Source organism: Podarcis raffonei, chromosome 8 (assembly GCF_027172205.1).
Source record: "Podarcis raffonei isolate rPodRaf1 chromosome 8, rPodRaf1.pri, whole genome shotgun sequence".
NCBI lineage: Eukaryota > Metazoa > Chordata > Lepidosauria > Squamata > Lacertidae > Podarcis > Podarcis raffonei.
In genome coordinates this window covers 20,174,581-20,193,124 of record NC_070609.1, presented here as the reverse complement: position 1 = coordinate 20,193,124, position 18,544 = coordinate 20,174,581, and the positions used below count along the sequence as shown (strand labels likewise).

At 45.0% G+C, this 18,544-nt stretch overlaps 1 protein-coding gene across 4 annotated transcripts; it reads left to right on the top strand.

The window, feature by feature from the left end:
* Window positions 1-2,201: 2,201 nt before the first annotated feature.
* Window positions 2,202-17,516, top strand: LOC128418591 (kallikrein-15-like). Of its 4 annotated transcripts, none has more exons than XM_053398405.1 (6): window positions 2,202-2,737; window positions 8,277-8,360; window positions 11,506-11,659; window positions 12,765-13,018; window positions 14,560-14,696; window positions 17,288-17,516. In XM_053398405.1, exons 2-6 carry the CDS (start codon window positions 8,309-8,311, stop codon window positions 17,441-17,443), a joined length of 753 nt encoding a protein of 250 aa, XP_053254380.1. In that variant the 5' UTR covers window positions 2,202-2,737; window positions 8,277-8,308; the 3' UTR covers window positions 17,444-17,516. The 4 variants fall into 4 exon arrangements, with proteins under 4 accessions (XP_053254380.1, XP_053254378.1, XP_053254381.1 ...); XM_053398403.1 differs by lacking the exon at window positions 2,202-2,737 and adding an exon at window positions 5,431-5,789 and having other exon boundaries at window positions 8,277-8,356; XM_053398406.1 differs by lacking the exon at window positions 2,202-2,737 and adding an exon at window positions 5,433-5,789.
* Window positions 17,517-18,544: the final 1,028 nt, after the last annotated feature.

Here is an 18,544-nt window from a genome sequence, read left to right as displayed (position 1 = left end):
ATAACACGCACAATAGGCTGACAGCCATGGCAGGAACCAATCAAATGTCCACCCTGTGTATTATCCATGTATAAGACGACCCCCACTTTTTAGCATGGTTTTTAAAGAAAAAAACATAGTCTTATACACGGAAACGTATGGTATATATATAAAAAACAGCAGCAGTGTAACTGGCCACTGGCGTCCACTGTTTTAAATTACTACAAATTATTTCTGCACCGAAAGCTCGCCCCTCTCCCCTTTTTATAGTCCTTGCTACTACGTGTGACTAAAAAGCCAACAGATGCAAGACGTACAACATGTGCAACTTTTTTGCATTAGTGCAAATGAATATAGATGGTTGCACAGTGACTCTTTGTAACAGCAGTTTCCTTCGGACACTGACAGGGAACAGCTGCTGTAGAAAATCACATAGCAATAGCTTTACAGGCTATAAAAGCAAACACCACCAGAGGGCACCCTCTGCATGGTGCAAACAGCTATTTGCTAAATTCTGACTTCTGTTAAATGATGGACCTTACGCCCAAGTGTGCAAATAAGTACAGTCAGAACGGTGGCAGCAGTGCTGTGTTTTGCAGATTCAGAAACGTGTCAAGGAATGTGATGCCACTTATTAGATCTATTAGTTTTTTTTAAACTTAGTACTAGAAGTGAGCTGTCATTCTATGCATCTTTTTGTCTATTCATAATAATAAAAGATGCTACACGATCAATCTCTTGGTTGGCCAGCTCAGTTTGGCACATTTTAGAGCAAAAGAATAGGTGGGTTGAAAAACAAACTCCGTATGGTAGTTTAGGAAGATGGTACATGAGCCATTGATGCACACTCATTCCTCAATCCACTTGGAAGAAAACCCCTTTTTGTGATGCAGTTAACCGTAACTACTGAGGAAATACACTTAGAAAAGGTTTTCGAGGTTACCAGCATGAGTTTGACCAAACTGCGGGAGGTAGTGGAGGACAGAGGTGCCTGGCGTGCTCTGGTCCATGGGGTCACGAAGAGTCGGACACGACTAAACGACTAAACAACAACAACAAATTCTTAAAGGTGTCCCATTGTCTTGAGACGAGGGCTCTTGGCTATCCCGCACAATGCTCAAGTGAGAATTGAGCCCTGAATGTTACACCTTATTTCCCAACCTAAATCTTAATGGCTTGTCTTGTAGATAGTCTTGCAACAGTGGGTGGTGTGTGTATTTTAATAAGTCTTTTTTTAAAAAAAGTATTTTCATACTATCCTTCAATCACATTCCAAGGGTGGTTTACAAGAAGAATAAGAAGAAAAAGTAAAGTAAAGGTTGCAAAATTGTAAAAAGCACAGAACTATCAACGGGATTAAAACTGGATCTAAAAAAGCTTTGGAAATTTAAAAAGAAAAGCCTTTGTCATAAATAAGGCCAGTGGTTCTCAAACTTTTTTTCCTGAGCCATACTTTCAGAATAAAACTTTGGTCGTGCCACACCATATATATATAGAACATGATAATATGATCATGGGACACCCAGAAAGGATAGAACAATGTAGCCACATAAGAGCATGAATCGTTCCCAAAATAGAATAATGATTGTCCTTGAATCTTCCCACCACACTTGCCACCCTCTCCTGCCGCACCCTTTGAGAACCATTAAATTAGATATAGCCACTTCCGAGCTTGGGAGGAGGTGGGGTTGCGGGCCCACCCCCTCCCACACCCGCGGGGGCTGGCCTTTTGCCCCCGCGAGAACGAGGGAATCCCCGGGCATGCCTGCGACCCTGCCCACCAATCGGTGGGCTGGGGAGGCATGGCCTAGCCCATTTAAGGCCAGGCACGCCCGGGGACCGCCCTCTTTGCCCCATTCCAACTGCCGGGGGGGGGAGGAAATGCCATCATCTTCCCCCAATGGAAAAGGGTAGTCCGGTAAAGGACTCCGGGGGGCGCTGCCTTGTCCGAAACCTAGGGAGGTGAGGGCCTCCGGCACGCCCCCGAGCGGTGACACCCGTGGGATCCTAGTTGGCGTACTTCAACAGGACTCCCACGGCTTGTGGTTAACCCTTCCCGGTCTCCATGCCGGGTAGTCGATAGGAGCCAATGCCTAAGGTATTGACCTTCTAATTCCTGTAATCAATAAAGTTGTGGCCTTTTACGCCCATTAACCTTAAATAATGTGTCCGGTGTTTTCATTTCACATGGGGGGGAGGGGACTTGCCATGCAATCAACAAATCTCTCTGGGGAGAGTGCTCCGCAACTGGGGTGTCACCACTGAGAAGGCCCTCTTTCAGTGTAGGCCTGGGATCATAAGGAGAATGGTGATCCTTCAAGTTACTTGGTCCTATGATGTGAAGTTAATTGCTGGCTCACATTATCAATCCGTTGCCGTCCTCATTAAAGATGGAGCGACTCGTCCCTTCTTGAGAAATTAAAGGACAGCAGATTGCAAAACGGGGACAATGAGAACCAAAGCAGAACCTCACTGAAGACGTGGTGAGAAAGGGGGAAAAGCACAGCGTCCTTACAAACAATGGCAAGCCTAATTAAAGAGGGTTAGTTCAGCTACCCCTTCATTAAGAGAGGGCAAAATAAAAGGTGCCCCGTAAATCAGTGTTAGCCAGGTCAGCCAAGTAGGTTAAAAATGAGTTGCTTGTTGAGCACCAGTGCCTTGACTTCTGCATCATTCGGAGCAGACTAGATCCCGCAAGAAACCCAGGCTCTCTCTTCCCACCTCAGCAAAGGAAAAGAGGATTATTTCTTGGGATCAGGTAGGAGACTTTTGCTACTGGTGCTGCTGCTGTGCACGTGTACATCTTGCATCAAGTGTTCATTGTTGCTCGTCTTGGTATTTTGTGATAATGCTATTGTGTTACCTAGCCTGGCTTTGTGAAAGCTGGCTTGCTGTCCACTTTGCATTTTTTCCAGATGGGGAAACCGAGGATGTTACGAGAGACAAGATAGGGGGAATGATAAAAAGTTCATCAAGTTATTCATGGTGCAGAGGGATGGATCAGATAGATCAGAAAAAATGGATGTGCTTTTCTCCCTCTCATAATAATAGAACCTGAGCTCATCTAGTCATGCTGAATGGACTTAAAGGTAAAGGTAAAGGTACCCCTGCCCGTACGGGCCAGTCTTGACAGACTCTGGGGTTGTGCGCCCATCTCACTCAAGAGGCCGGGGGCCAGCGCTGTCTGGAGACACTTCCGGGTCACGTGGCCAGCGTGACATCGCTGCTCTGGCGAGCCAGAGCCGCACACGGAAACGCCGTTTACCTTCCCGCTAGAAAGCGGTCCCTATTTATCTACTTGCACCCGGAGGTGCTTTCGAACTGCTAGGTTGGCAGGCGCTGGGACCGAGCAACGGGAGCGCACCCCGCAGCGGGTATTCGAACCGCCGACCTTTCGATCGGCAAGCCCTAGGCGCTGAGGCTTTTACCCACAGCGCCACCCGCGCTAAGAATGGACTTAGGAACTTAGAAAACTGCCCTATACCATTGGTTCATCTAGCTCAGTATTGCCTACACAAACTGGCAGCAGCTCTGCAGGGTTTTGGACAGGGGTGTCACCTGGCCCTACCTAGAGATGCTGGGGACTGAAACTAGCTTGGACTTACTGGATGAAAAGCAGATGCTACCCCTGAGCCACATGGTCCATCCCTTATGAAATGGCCATAACAGAGAAATGGGAGTGCTTTTTCCCCAAAAGCAATGTTAAAACTAGGAAATTTGTTGCGGTGATGGCTACCAACATAGATGGCTTTAAAAGGGGATTGGGCACATTTACAGGATCTAAGGTAGCTAGTGGCTACTAAACATGCCTTTGAATACCAGCCCCTGAGGAACAATAGTGGGAGAGTGTTAGTTGCTTGTGGGCTTCCCATAAATATCTGGCTGGCCATTGTGGTATATAGGATGTAGGCCTTTGGCTCTATCCAGCAGAGTCTTAGGCCACCCAGAGCTTCCCAGAACAGTACAGTGGTACATTGGGTTAAGAACTTAATTCGTTCAAACTCTACTATGAATCAGCAGCATTTTGCTGGTTGAAAGACTGGCTGCTTCTTGAGAACACAGACATTTTGGATCTTGAAGGTTTTAACAATGTTTTTGGGTGGCATGCATATTTGTGGTATGACAAGGTGAAAGCACACAAAGCTTTTAAAAATCATATTGTCAGGAGAGCACTGTTTAATGTTTGGACTAGATATAAAGATCTATTGGAAAATAAAACTCCAAGGTGGTTGTCACCAATGGAGGCTAAGGCTCAGAGAAAACTTAACATGGAGGCCAAATGGCCAAAATACTGGGAAATTTTGGAACAAGAAGGGGACCGACTGAAATTGCAGAGTTTTGAGAAATTGAAAGATAAAGTGCGAGATTGGCTTCATTATTACCAGATAAGGGAGGTTTACAATTTGGACAAGAAGGTTGGTTTCCAGGTGGAAAAATCTAAATTGGAAACAGAACTGCTAGAATCCAAAACTAAGACTTTGTCAAAAATGTATAATTTGCTGCTGAAATGGAATACTCAGGATGAGACGGTTAAATCTGTAATGATTAAATGGGCACAAGATGTTGGACATAATATTATGTTTGCTGACTGGGAACAGTTGTGGACCACCGGGATTAAATTCACGGCATGTAATGCCTTAAGAGAGAATATTATGAAAATGATATATAGGTGGTACATGACCCCAGTCAAGCTTGCTAAAATCTATCATTTGCCCGACAACAAATGTTGGAAATGTAAGGAAAATGAAGGTACATTCTTTCACCTTTGGTGGACGTGTCCCAGGATTAAGGCTTTCTGGGAAATGATATATAATGAATTGAAAAAGGTATTTAAATATACTTTCTTGAAGAAACCAGAGGCCTTTCTCTTGGGTATGTCTGGCCAAGTGGTGCCAAAGAAGGACAGAACTTTTTTTATGTACGCTACAGCAGCAGCAAGAATACTTATCGCAAAGTATTGGAAGACGCAAGATCTACCCACTCTGGAAGAATGGCAGATGAAACTGATTGACTGTATGGGACTGGCAGAATTGACGAGCAGAATCCGTGACCAGGGAGAAGAGTCGGCTGAAGAAGATTGGAAAAAATTTAAGGACTATTTACAGAAATACTGTAAAATTAAGGAAAGTTAAATGGTGTTGGATTGAAATTGAGTGGTTTCTAGCTGTAATGATATAAAGGAACATAGATGGGGAAAAAAGGGTTTGAAAAATAAGGTAATGTTATAAGCTGTAATGCTTTAAATGAAAGATTTGCTGAACAAATAACCTTAATTGGAATACAAGGATGAGAAGTATGAGGAGGTCTGAGAAATTTGTTATTCAAAAGTATGATTTATGAACTTCATGTCTTTTTTAATGTTTTTGTTTGTTCTGTTTTTGTTTGTTTGTTTAAAAAATTGGAAAATCTAATAAATATTCTTTAAAAAAAAAGAACTTAATTCGTTCCGGAGGTCCGTTCTTAACCTGAAACTGTTCTTAATCTGAGACACCACTTTAGCTAATGGGGCCTCCTGCTGCTGCCGCACTGCTCCATCTTGATTTCTGTTCTCATCCTGAAGCAAAGTTCTTAACCTGAGGTACTATTTCTGGGTTAGCGGAGTCTGTAACCTGAAGCGTATGTAACCTGAGGTACCACTGTACTGTGATTTGGGCAATGTTTGTTTAGGGTTGACTAGAGGACCAACTCTTGACTACAATAGGACAGGAAAGAGAATGTCTCTCTATGGTATCACCCATGCTTTTTACGCAGAAAGCTCCAGGTTCAGTTTTTGGCATTCAGCATCAGGTGATGGGAAACATCTCTGCCAGGTGAGCCCGGAAAGCCACTGATAGCTAGATTAGGGAATATTGGAGGAGATGGGCATACAGCAGCTTCTGCCCATTTCACTTTCGACCTATTATGGGGCAAAATGAAAGTTTTGCTTGCCCCACCAAATGGGATGGGAGGCTGGGCAGTGATAAATGTCACCTTTGGCTTCTGATCCCAATTCAATGTATTAGGTTATTCTGGATAGCAAAGGATTCGTCATTTTGATGGGATGTATGTTAGTGGAGGACCAAGGGCCAAGTGTATGTATGGGGTAAATACATTGCTGTATGTATATATGTGTGTACACACCCACACCCACCCACACCAGGGGTTACCAACCAGGGGTCAGTGGGCATGTTTGGAATTTGAAAGGAGTGCCCTGGGGTGCCAGTCACAAAATGGCTGCCGTGGGAACATGGCATAACACAAAATGGCCTTTCTGGGGATGTGGCTGCCTTAGGAAGTACTTTAGGCCCCAGATATAGAGGCATATAAGCACCCTCTCCAGATTGCAGCTACCCAAAGATGTCCTGTGCTTGCAGCAAGTCCGCAGAGCAGGACCTGTATTTAAATGCTTATCTTATCAGTTGTGTCCATGTAGACTGGACAGGAAGGCACCGTCGATCCAAAGTCGATGGCAGGCTGAGTCAGCTAATTCTAGTTTTGCACCCCCTCCCCCTCACTGACAGCTAGTGCCACCCAGGGCCAGCCCAAGACTTTTGGGCACCTGAGGCAAACCACAAAATGGCGTCCCTCTTCTGTCAGGGAAGAAGGGGTGGGTGAAGATCTACATCGGGAACAAGCGGTGAAATAAAGATCCACATCGAGATCTGCTTCCCTCATGGATCCTGCCGCCCAAGGCAGTTGCCTCATGGGTGGGCCCGGCCCTGGTGCCATCCCCTGAACTAGTTGTAAGTTAGAAGTAAGTCAGGTGAGGGCTAGCTGAGGGGCGACAGAGGTTGTTGCCGCAGTGCCCCACTTTTCCTGATGGACCAGCCTCCACTGCATCTTACCCCTCTGTCACCGCCTGCTTAACCCACATTCTCAGCTCTCCAATTTTACTACATCTGTCAGCCTTTGCAGAGCTAAGAAAAAGGGGTGACCTCTGCTTTACGAAGAGTTTCTGGGTAATATACTGGTCACCATTCTAGGATGCATTGCTTGACCAGACTGGTAGTGGTAAGGGGGAAGCTGGAATAGGGAGAGATAAGAGAGGCCTTTTCTACAACGTGTATCTCAGAGCTTTCACCAGAGGCAGAGATTTGCATTCGTCACCAGCCACAGCAATTTATGTACAGATTGCATTCATAACAATTTGACAGGTTGAATTTAAAACTGTACAAGTTAAGGCTGAGGGAGCCCCTCTAGCGGCCATTCCGTTAATGGCACCTGAGGGGCTGATCAGAAGTCACAGCCAAGTTTCCTTCAATATGCTCTCTGACTGATGCTGAAAGTGCCTCTTTAAAGGAGGTGGTTATAACCACCAATCAGGCGACCAGTTGTGGCAGTCTCCTTTAAACTCTGTTGGGTGTCAATCACTCGATGTCATTAGGATGTCAGGGGATTGATAAGTAGGTGGTCTTTTTCACTTGCTGGGATCTAAGATCCCTGGCATCGCCAACTGAGGTTGATGCCAGCTTTGGCCACCCAACCAACATATGTATCTCTGGCCGCTGGCTCAGTGTTTTGTGTTCTTGGGTGGGGTTTTTCTTTGGGGGGGGGCAAAAAATGAAGTGTTGGTATACTTATATCTTAATTGAAGTGCTGTGGGTGCCACCAGAAAATGGTTGCAACAGGCAGCAAAAGAAGAGGTGATGGCTGTTTGGTAAGTACCATCACAAAAAAATGCTAGGCGCTAGTTTATCTGGCAGTGGCAGAAAGGTCCGTCAAACCACATATACAGTGGTACCTCTGGATGCGAACAGGATCCATTCCGGAGCCCCGTTCGCATCCTGAAGCGAACGCAGCCCGCACGTGTGAGTGTCACAATTCGCCGCTTCCGCGCATGCACGTGACGTCATTTTGAGCATCAGCGCATGCGCAAGAGGCGAAACCCGGAAGTAAAGCGCTCCGTTACTTCTGGGTTGCCGCAGAGCGCAACCCGAAAAGGCTTAACCTGAAGTGACTACAACCCGAGGTATGACTGTACTGTAGTTGGTATGTGGTTTAGGATAATATTATATCATCTGACAATTTTAAATCCTCCCCCAAAGTAGTATTTATCCATCTTAATACTTTCCTTCAAAAATTTGTAAGCTAAATGTCGGACATTGCTTAAATATGTATTTCAAAGAAGCATTTTCCTGCAGCAGCATGTTGTCATAGATAGTCCCTTTTTGCACAAACATAACAGAGTCTGAGTTCGAACCTATTTTGAACATACATCACTACCACACTGGGTTATGATTTCAAAGCTAAACTCCAGTTGATTATTTATTTTATTAACTTTTATCTTTCTCTCTCTCCCCCTTTCTTTCTCCTTAAAGGGAGCTGCCTCTGCCATACACAGCTCATCACCATGACAACCTTGACTCTGTATTCCATTACTCTGCTCCTGGTTTTTTCAGTAGGTAAGAGTTTGTTAAGGGAATAAAGCCTGCCCATTTAGCCCAGTGCTGTCCACGCTGAGTGGGAGAAATCCTCAAGGGTCTCAGGCAGAGAGAAGCTTCTATCAGTCAATTTTGCATTGCAGGGAGATGGATTAGCTGGGTCTCTTCCAGCTCTACAATTCCATGATTCTATGAATCAATTAATTGACGTGCAAAGCAGAGGCTCTATGGCTGATGTACAGCCCTTCCCATGTTCGCGAGCCGTTTGGGAGCTGAGTTTTGACTATTTATTTTAATTGATTTGCCACTTTTTTCAACAAAAGAGAAGCAACTTGCGAAAGGTTCAAATATGTAAATGCAACCTCTTGCAAATAAATCTGTTAAAAAACAACACTAAAATTGTTCCTCCACAATGTTCAGTTAACAAGAAAAAAACCCACATTTTTTTTGTCATCCAACAAAAAGATGAACGATACCATAACACATCTTAAAGCTTAAATCTTGTTCTTCATCTTGGGCACAAAATGTATCGGGGTCCTTTTGCAATGGCATGATATAAGCATTTTTTAAAAACCCCACACCTTGGGATGCTGGGGAAACCCAGCCAGATGGGCAGGGTATCAGTAAATATATTATTATTATTATTATTATTATTATTATTATTGGCTCCAAACAGTGGACTGAGTGGGGCTGGCCTTCATGCCTGCACTGTGCATCGAAAGTTGCTTTGCCAAAGTGTTTTTCAGCCTTGTGTATCCCAGATGTTGTTGGATTACAGCTCCCATTATCCCTGACTAATGGCTAAGCTGGCTGGAGATGATGAGAGCTGTAGTCCAACAACATCTGGGGAACCAAGGTTGAAGGACTACACTAAGAAACAGTAGCTGTCCAAGATTTCGGACTAACAGGTCCGTTCATTTCAAGGGGCACCAGTCCAAGATCTAAATGGAGATTCCAGGGATTAAACCTGGGATCTTCTGCATGCAAGGCAGATGCTCTGAAGGAGCGTCTCCACCCCCATCGTTCTGTCCAGACACTGAGGTCCAGCTCTGAGGGCCTTCTGGCGGTTCCCTCACTGTGAGAAGTGAGGTTACAGGGAACCAGGCAGAGGGCCTTCTTGGTAGTGGCACCTGCCCTATGGAATGCCCTCCTATCAGATGTCAAGGAAATCAACAACTATCTGACTTTTAGAAGACATCTGAAGGCAGCTCTGTTTAGGGAAGTTTGTAATGTTTGATGTTTTATCGTGTTTTTCATATTCTGTTGGGAGTCGCCCAGAGTAGCTGGGGAAACTCAGTCATATGGGCAGGGTATAAATAATAAATTATTTTTATTTTTATGCTCTACTAAGAGCCAGTGTGGTGTAGTAGTTAAGAGCGGTCGACTCGTAATCTGATGAACCGGGTTTGATTCCCCGCTCCTCCACATGCAGCTGCTGGGTGACCTGGGGCTAGTCACTCTTCTCTGCAGTCTCTCAGCCCCACTCACCTCACAGAGTGTGTGTTGTGGGGGAGGAAGGGAAAGGAGAATGTTAGCCGCTTTGAGACTCCTTCGGGTAGTGATAAAGTGGGATATCAAATCCAAACTCTTCTTCTCTTCTACTACTGAGCTATGGACCTTCTCTGAAGAGAAGTTTGCTTGGAACATTCCAAGGAGAACTGACCTAAGGAGGGTGTGCTTGGGTTCATTCCATCCCAGCCTGCTGGCTGCCGCCCTTCCCTTGCCATTCTATGGCCAAGTGGTGGAAGGAGCCCTGTTTGTCTTGGTCCTCCTGGTTCTATGTCCAGGTGCTGGTGGCAGCTCCTCCAACGCTTATCCTGAAGTCCACTTGCATACGCCGAGGTCTCTGCATCCTGACCTCTGCAGCGTCACATGCCACCGCACATCTTTATTGGCATAAAAACGCTGCCTCTTTCTTCCACCCCTTCTTTCATAGACCAACACCTGAGAGCGACTCCCTTTTTCCATGTAATGAGATGCTGAGGGGAGGCTGGGTTGAGGAACACACCCAACGTGTGCGTTCTAGCCATGATGCTAGCTGTCCTGTTAAATGTGCTTTGCCTTTATAAAATTCATTATGCTTTCAAAAACAAAACAAAAAACCCAAGCACAGACGCCAACAACACAAGTAAGCCATAAAAACTGAAAGTGTTTTGATTCTGAACAAGATAAATAACATGATGCAGTGGAGTCTACACGAAGAAACACACATCTGGGCGTGTTTTTAGATGATTAGATAGGACTGCAAAGGTTTAATTGATTTATTCGTGTGACGATCGCTTAATCTTTAATTGCAGGTTAAAATTCCTCCCCCCAATTAATTGCTCCCCCCAATTAGTTGGCCATGGAGGGACTTTTGCTGCACAAGATGCACAGATTATTTTGGTTCCTTCTCCCCATCCTCTGTCACCCTGCATCAAATTTTAATAGGCTCCCCCCCAATGTTTTTTAAAGATAGCTTTTTCAAACCGGTTGCATTCAGGACTAGGGTGACACCCACAGCACACATTTAAAGCATTCTAACATCACTTTAACTTTAATATTGGGAACTGTAGTTTGTTAAGCATGATGGGCATTGCAGGTCCTAAGCACTGAAAATATTAGGGTGTCCCCTCATGTAATTCAAAACGAGAACACTACTAAACCACAAGATAAAATGTCCTTTTTTTTTGAATCGAGAATGAAAAAGGGGGGGAGGAGTGTGTAGTGGAATGTAAGAAAGTCTAACAAAGTTCTGTTTCCCCCAGCCATGATGACTAGAATCATAGAGTTGGAAGGGACCATGAGGGTCATCTAGTCCAGCCCCCTGCAATGCAGGAATCTTTTGCCCCACATGGGACTTGAACCTATGACCTTGAGAATCAGAGCCTCATGCTCTACCAACTGAGCTATCCCATGATGGCTACTTGGATGCTTAAAAATTTATATATATATATGTATACACACACACACACACACACACACATATGTATGTATGTATATGTATGTATATATGTATATGTATATATATGTATGTATATATTATCTGTGTCAAATACTTTTTTTAAAGTAAATTATTTTTGGTGCCTATTGGCTAATCCAACACTGTTCTAAGAATTCTGGAGAAATCTGCAGGGATTTATCTACACATCAGTATGCTAATGGACCTTTCCCTTTCCTTTTCTAGTCCTGGCACAGGGCAGAAAGAAGCCCAAAGGCTACCCATGTCCACCACATTCTCAGCCTTGGCAGGCTGCCATCTACAAATACTCCCGTTTCTACTGTGGAGCAACCCTTCTCAACCAAAGATGGGTCCTTACTGCTGCTCACTGCAACCATGGGTAGGTGTACCTGTGTGATCATGTCTCCCTCTCTCTGTGTGTTGGCTCAGCATGGGAAATGCAGGTATCATGGAATATGTGGTGAACTAGTATTTATTTGTTAAAATTCTAGACCGCCCTTCAACTGAGCATCATAGGGCAGTTTACAACAGAAAAATACCAAAACACATACCATAGCAACAAACAATAACAATAAACCACGCACAGTCTAAAAGACCATAGTTTGTTTAATTAGCCAAAGGTGAAGAGGAATGTGTTTTGCCTAGTGCCTAAAGATATGTAACAAGGGCACCAGGCGAGCCTCCCAGGAGAGTATTTCACAATTGGGGAGCCACTGCAGAAAAGGCCTGCTCTCGTGTTGCTGACCTCTGGACCTCTCATGGAGGAGGCACATGAAGAAGGGCCTCTGATCATTATTGCAGGGTCCAGGGGCATATGGGGAGAGGGGTCCTTGAGATATTGTGACACTGAGCTGTTTAAGAAGAAGAAGAGGAGTTTGGATTTGATATCCCGCTTTATCACTACCCGAAGGAGTCTCAAAGCGGCTAACATTCTCCTTTCCCTTCCTCCCCCACAACAAATACTCTGTCAGGTGAGTGAGGCTGAGAGACTTCAGAGAAGTGTGACTAGCCTAAGGTCACCCAGCAGCTGCATGTGGAGGAGCGGGGAAGCGAACCCGGTTCACCAGATTACAAGTCCACCGCTCTTAACCACTACACCACACTGGCTTTCTAGGACAAAACCATTACTTTGAATTGGGCATTCCAACTTCTGCTTAATGAAGGAGAGTCCACAGCCTCCTGAGGGAGACTGTTCCACTGTCAAACAGTTCTTACTGTCGGAAAGTTTTTTCCTGATATTTAGACTTGTAACTTGAATCCATTGGTTTGGGTCCTACTCTCCAGAGAAGAAGAAAACAAGCTTGTTCCCTTTTCCATGTGAGACCCCTTGAGATATTTGAAGATGGTTTTCCTATCTTCTCTCAGCTTCCTCTTTTCCAGCCTAAACATACCCAGCTCCTTCAACCACTCCTCATAAGGCTTGGTTATTGTTGGTGAGCAAGTGGCCCCACCTACATATCATTTATCTGTTCTTTCCTTTACAGAAGCATCCATGTCCGGCTTGGAGATGAAAATCTGAACGTCCTGGAGGGCACAGAACAGTTCTTGGCAGTGGCAAAAACAATCGTCCACCCCAAATACAACCAGACGTGCTATGACAATGATGTCATGCTGGTCAAACTGTTGAGCCCAGCTGTACTTAACCATTATGTGCAGCCCATAAGTCTGGCTACCCAGAGGGCAAGCTCTGGGGATATGTGCACGGTGTCAGGATGGGGCGGTCCTATCAATTTCCCAGGTATGTAAACAATGCTGTCCCAGAAAAGGCCGGGAAGTATCAACCTCAACCATACCCTGCCCACAGATAAAGAACTAAAGCTTCTGAAACGAACATCCAAAATAGTGAAGGCATCTGAAGGAGCTGTAGAAAGGACAATGCTCTCCCAGTAAGGGCGGTGCTATCCAGATTTATGGCGTAGCTCTCCATATATATACAGTCGTACCTCGGAAGTTGAACGGAATCCATTCTGGAAGTCCGTTCAACTTCCAGAATGTTCAGAAACCAAAGCACAGCTTCTGATTGGCTGCAGGAAGCTCCTGTAGCCAATCGGAAGCCGCGGAAGCCCCGTTGGACGTTCGGGTTCCAAAGAACGTTCGCAAACCGGAACACTCACTTCTGGGTTTGCTGTGTTCGGGAACCAAGGTACGACTGTATGCTGAAACTACCAGGGAACCAATTTTACAGCTTTTAGCATGGTGAAGTCCTACTATAGGGGATCAGGTTGCAGGTGGAAAATTAATTCAGTGAGATTCAGTGAGATTCAGTGAGATTAGCTTGGGTCTCCCTTTCTACTTGATGCATTTGTTTTGTTTTGTTTAACTTGCACAGAGATTTGTAACTGGGAGAACAGTAAAAATGGGAACACCTCCCCGCTCGGGACAGAAGAGAAATTAAATTTGGTTCACATTTTAAAGCAAACTTACCTAATTGGCTAATTGGTGAAACACAGCTAGCCTTCAAAGTTTGCACTTCACCAAAATTTTTGATGACCAAGCCCTCACCAATGTGTATATTAGAGGAAAGTGTTCATAAAAATGCCTACATTTGTGAGAATTTGAAAACATGTATGATTTAGGGAAACTTGTTTGCAATCTTAGATAAAGGTAAAAAAGGTAAAGATGTTGTTTAAAAAAGAGCGGAGAAACAGAACTCTTCTTTTGGCATCCTCTCTTCTTGAAGCATGTAAATGTAACGAACTATGAGTAAAACCATAGGGACATGGGTGGCGCTGTGGTCTAAACCACAGAGCCTAGGGCTTGCCGATCAGAAGGTCAGCGGTTCGAACCCCCGTGATGGGGTGAGCTCCCGTTGTTTGGTCCCTGCTCCTGCCAACCTAGCAGTTTGAAAGCACGTCAAAGTACAAGTAGATAAATAGGTACCACTCTGGCGGGAAGGTAAACGGCATTTCCGTGCGCTGCTCTGGTTTCTCCAGAAGCGGCATAGTCATGCTGGCTGCATGACCCGGAAGCTGTCTGAAGACAAACGCCGGCTCCCTCAGCCAGTAAAGCAAGATGAGCGCAGCAACCCCAGAGTCGTCCGTGACTGGACTTAATGGTCAGGGGTCCCTTTACCTTTATGAGTAAAACCAATATTTATCAAGATCCCAAACAACTTCTTGTTCTTGCCTCCAAGGACACCTCAGTCAGCAGAGCACGAGACTCTTAAGCCCAGGGTCATGGTTTTGAGCCCCACGTTTTGGGTAAAAGATTCCTGCTTTGCGGGGGGGTAGATGACACTTATGGCCCCTTCCAACTCTACAATTCTTCTTCTTTCTTTAGAGCGAATTCCTCTGATCCTTTACTGTGCAAATGTCAGGATAATGTCTTTGGAGGAGTGCGCTGCCCTGTATCCTGGGAAGCTGAACTTCGATATGATGTGTGCTTCTGCGATGGGAGGAGGCACTGACTCCTGTGAAGTAAGGACCTTTTGTTGGAACATCACAAGTGCCTTGCAGAACCAGATAACACATCCCTGTAAGGCTGAGATATAAGCCCTGTTCGGACATTCGATGCCCATGGATACTGAACATGCGATGAGGCTCTCCAGTAGGCACCCAACTAGCCACAGGCCCTGGGCTCCTTAGGTTGAAAGGGCAGGATAGAAATTTGATAAACAAATAGATGCAAATATATTCATCGGCCAAGCCCCACGGCCAACGTGCAGTTGGGATCACTCTGTAGGGGGCCTGTGCATGGCTGGATGTATATATTTAAGGGTCCCCTCTATAGGAATGTGAACACCTGTTCCCATGGAAAGAGCCCTATGCGCTCAAACCTGCATGCACATAGGCCCCTACAGTGTGACACCAATTGCACATTGGCTGGGGGCTTGGACAATGCATATGTTAGCATGTATTTGCATTTTTTTGTTTTGTTTATCAAATTTCTATCCTGCCCTTCCAACCAAAGGAGCCCAGGGCCTCTGGCTAGTTGGGTGCCTCTAATGAGAGGGAGCAATGGCCCCAACAACATTCAGCTGCCATCTCAGGCAACTTCCACAACTTATAGTGGAGGGAAGCGGCAGCAGAACCTCTGTTCAGCTATCATTAAGTTGCTGTTCGCAACCAGTTAAACCTCCTCCAGAGCTATTAGCACTCAGTTAACACCCTCATAAAGCAGTAAATTAGAGAAATAGCAGCAATATTGCACAGAAACAGTGGGATCTTCACAATCTGTCTTTTGGCATGTTTGGCAATTGCCCTCCTTTACCATAGTGCAAGGCTCCCTAAAAATGTCTAATTGGGCTGTGGTCAAATGCTGTGTGTATGTGTGTATAAATAGAAATAGAAACGGTCAGTTCAATCCATTTTGGAACTTAAGTTGGCTGATAAACTAAAAAGTCTTAACATCCAACTAATCTGATTTTGCTGGGTTTTGGATGAGATTTTGCTATTGTTGCGTTTTTCCCCTTTCAGCTCTACCTAGATTTAAAGTGCATCAGTGTATTTCAATATTCACTATTCAGTGCCCCTTCTTCCTTTTGTGTTACTGTGTTCTATGTAATGTGTGCCAAAAAATTCAAACTCTGCCCCAGAAGAGAGGCTACCGAACTTGTTGCTGGACTCCAACTCCATCATCCTGGCCATGGGCTATGCTAGCTAAGGCTGTAGTTGGGAGTCCCACAACATTTAGAGCCTTGGGTTCCTCAGCCATGCTATATATTGTGGAAACCCAAGATCTGTGGCCACAGTGAATTATGAAAAATGATGCAATCTAATTATGTGCATAGGTAAGGGTTGATTCATCTATTGGGTTTTTTAAATGTCTAAAGTCAGTGAGTTTTTTTGGTTAAAGAAAAAAAAACCAACAAAGAGCCGAGAAGCTAGTACTCAAAATGGCTGCCACAGGTAGCAAAACAACAACAACAACAACAACAATAATATTAATAAGAGAGAGAGAAAGAAGTGGCAGTATTTTGTGCCACTGAGTACCATCACACACATTTAAAAGCACTGGTTCACGCCAGTGTGACCCAATATATCCAGTGGATTTTGGTGTGCTGAGCTTATCTTGCAAAATGGTTTAATGCCGCTCGTAACGTCTGGCAGCCAGCAATTTCATAAATGGGTGCTGTTTCCGCCCACCCGCTCCCCTGCCCTCGTCTGTCTTGATGACTGGCATTTTCCTAATGGCAAATAATAAACACCCACAGGTTCTTTTGAACACTGGAAGGGTCAGCTGGAGAGGTCTGGAGGACTGTGTTTGGATGCCAGGCCTGAGGCTCGCTTTCCCTGACCTATAGACTATGTTCCTATGCACTTACCTGGGAATTGCATCTCCTTGAACTTAGTGAGACTTCCTTCCATGCAAACGAGCCAATTCCTCGGGGCCAAGGTCCCTTCACCCCTCCCAATAAAATATTGGAGGGGGCCACCTCCCCAAGTTGCCATTCAAATTGTGTGTGCGTGCTGCATCTTGTGCTCAATTATGTGGGGCAGGAGTTTCCTGCTCCCCTTGTTATATTCAAGTTGTCACCCCTGCTTCCATGTGAACATGCATAGGAAAGGGTGACATTCTTCAGCCTTGGGTCCCCAGATGTCGTTGGACTACAACTCCAATCATGCATCATTATTGATTAAGATGGCTGGGGATGATGGGATTTGTAGTCCAGTAACACCTGGGAACCCAAGGTTGAAGAACGCTGGGATAGGGCAATATATTTGTATATGATTACAGGTAGTACAGTATTGGCGTATTTTTAGATGTTTTATCACTTGTGTGTTTAATACCCTGGGCTCCTTTGGGAGGAAAGAGTAGGGTTGCCATATTTCAAAAAGTAGCAACCAAGACACCCCCCAAAACCCATGATTTTTTCAATTGACTTGTCTAAGATCCAGGATAAATTGCCACCTTTCAGAAATCCCGCCCCACCCCCCAGATGTCAATTCTGCCTTTGCAATTCTGGTAACGTCCAGACGTATGGCAGCCCTAGGAAGGAGGGGATCTAGTAATAATCAGAACAACCCTTCCTGGGTTAAAGAGATGTCTCTCTTGGTTGTCAATACAGGGTGACTCCGGGGGACCCCTTGTCTGCAACGGGAAGCTCCAGGGTGTGGTGTCTTGGGGTGACGTGCCCTGCAGCTCCAGCACCAAACCCGGGGTCTACATGGACATTTCCAGATACAGAGACTGGATCATTGAGACCATGTGTGATGACGACTGACTTGTTGTGAGGAAATCAGACCCTCCCCCCTCCTCATTTTGCTGAGATCCCAGAATAAACCATGAGGAACCCATGTTTCCCTCCTGCCCTCCATCCTTTTTCACTCAGGCCTACTTCTTGCCTTCCCTTATTTGGATTGTAGCGCTATCTGCATTGCAGAGGGTTGGACCATTGGGATTCCTTCCAGCTCTACAATTCTACGATTCTGTTATCTCTCACTCACAAACTTTATCGGTCTGCTCCCAAAGGACAAGCACCAATAGCTTCCAAGCAGAGCCTGACACGAGTTTTACACAATGTATCTTAGGAACATAGGAAGCTGCCTTACGCAGAATCAGACCATTGGCTCACCTAGATCCATACACTCTACACTGACTGGCAGCGGTCGTCTTGGGTTTCAGACTAAAATCTTTCCCAGCACCTCCTGTACTGTTTGGAGAAGGAATCCTTTGGGAAAAAATGAAAACCTTTGTCTGGGGAGGGAGAACATTTGTTAAGCGATATCTTCACGGGTACCTTTCACCTGCCATTTGTTCAATTTTTGATTTTTTAAAATTTTAATGGCATTCTTCGCCCCCTTCATGACTTTCAGTGCACGGTTTATTCCTGTCATAGAAAATTTGCAACTCTATGGCTGCATTCAGAGCAGACTTATTCAAAATAATGGACGTGGCTTAGGTCCCATCTGCACTGCACTTCTAATATTTTTTTATTAATCTTTAATACAATTCCAATAAAAGCCACATTGTCACATTACCAAATTACAATCCCAAAGAGAGAGAGAGAGAGAGCCAATTATTCAAAAACCAAATTAATCAATTTGAAATGACCTCCCGTGTACTTGATTTCAGGTTACAAAACTCTTATTTCTTCCTGCTTTCATAATCTTGATTAATCCAATAACAACACTTCTGATTTTAATCCTGCACTGCACTTCTGAAACAGTAAAGGTAAAGGTAAAGGGACCCCTGACCATTAGGTCCAGTTGCTGACAACTCTGGGGTTGCGGCGCTCATTTCGCTTCCGCCTCATGTGGCCAGCATGACTAAGCCACTTCTGGTGAACCAGAGCAGTGCACGGAAATGCCATTTATCTTCCCGC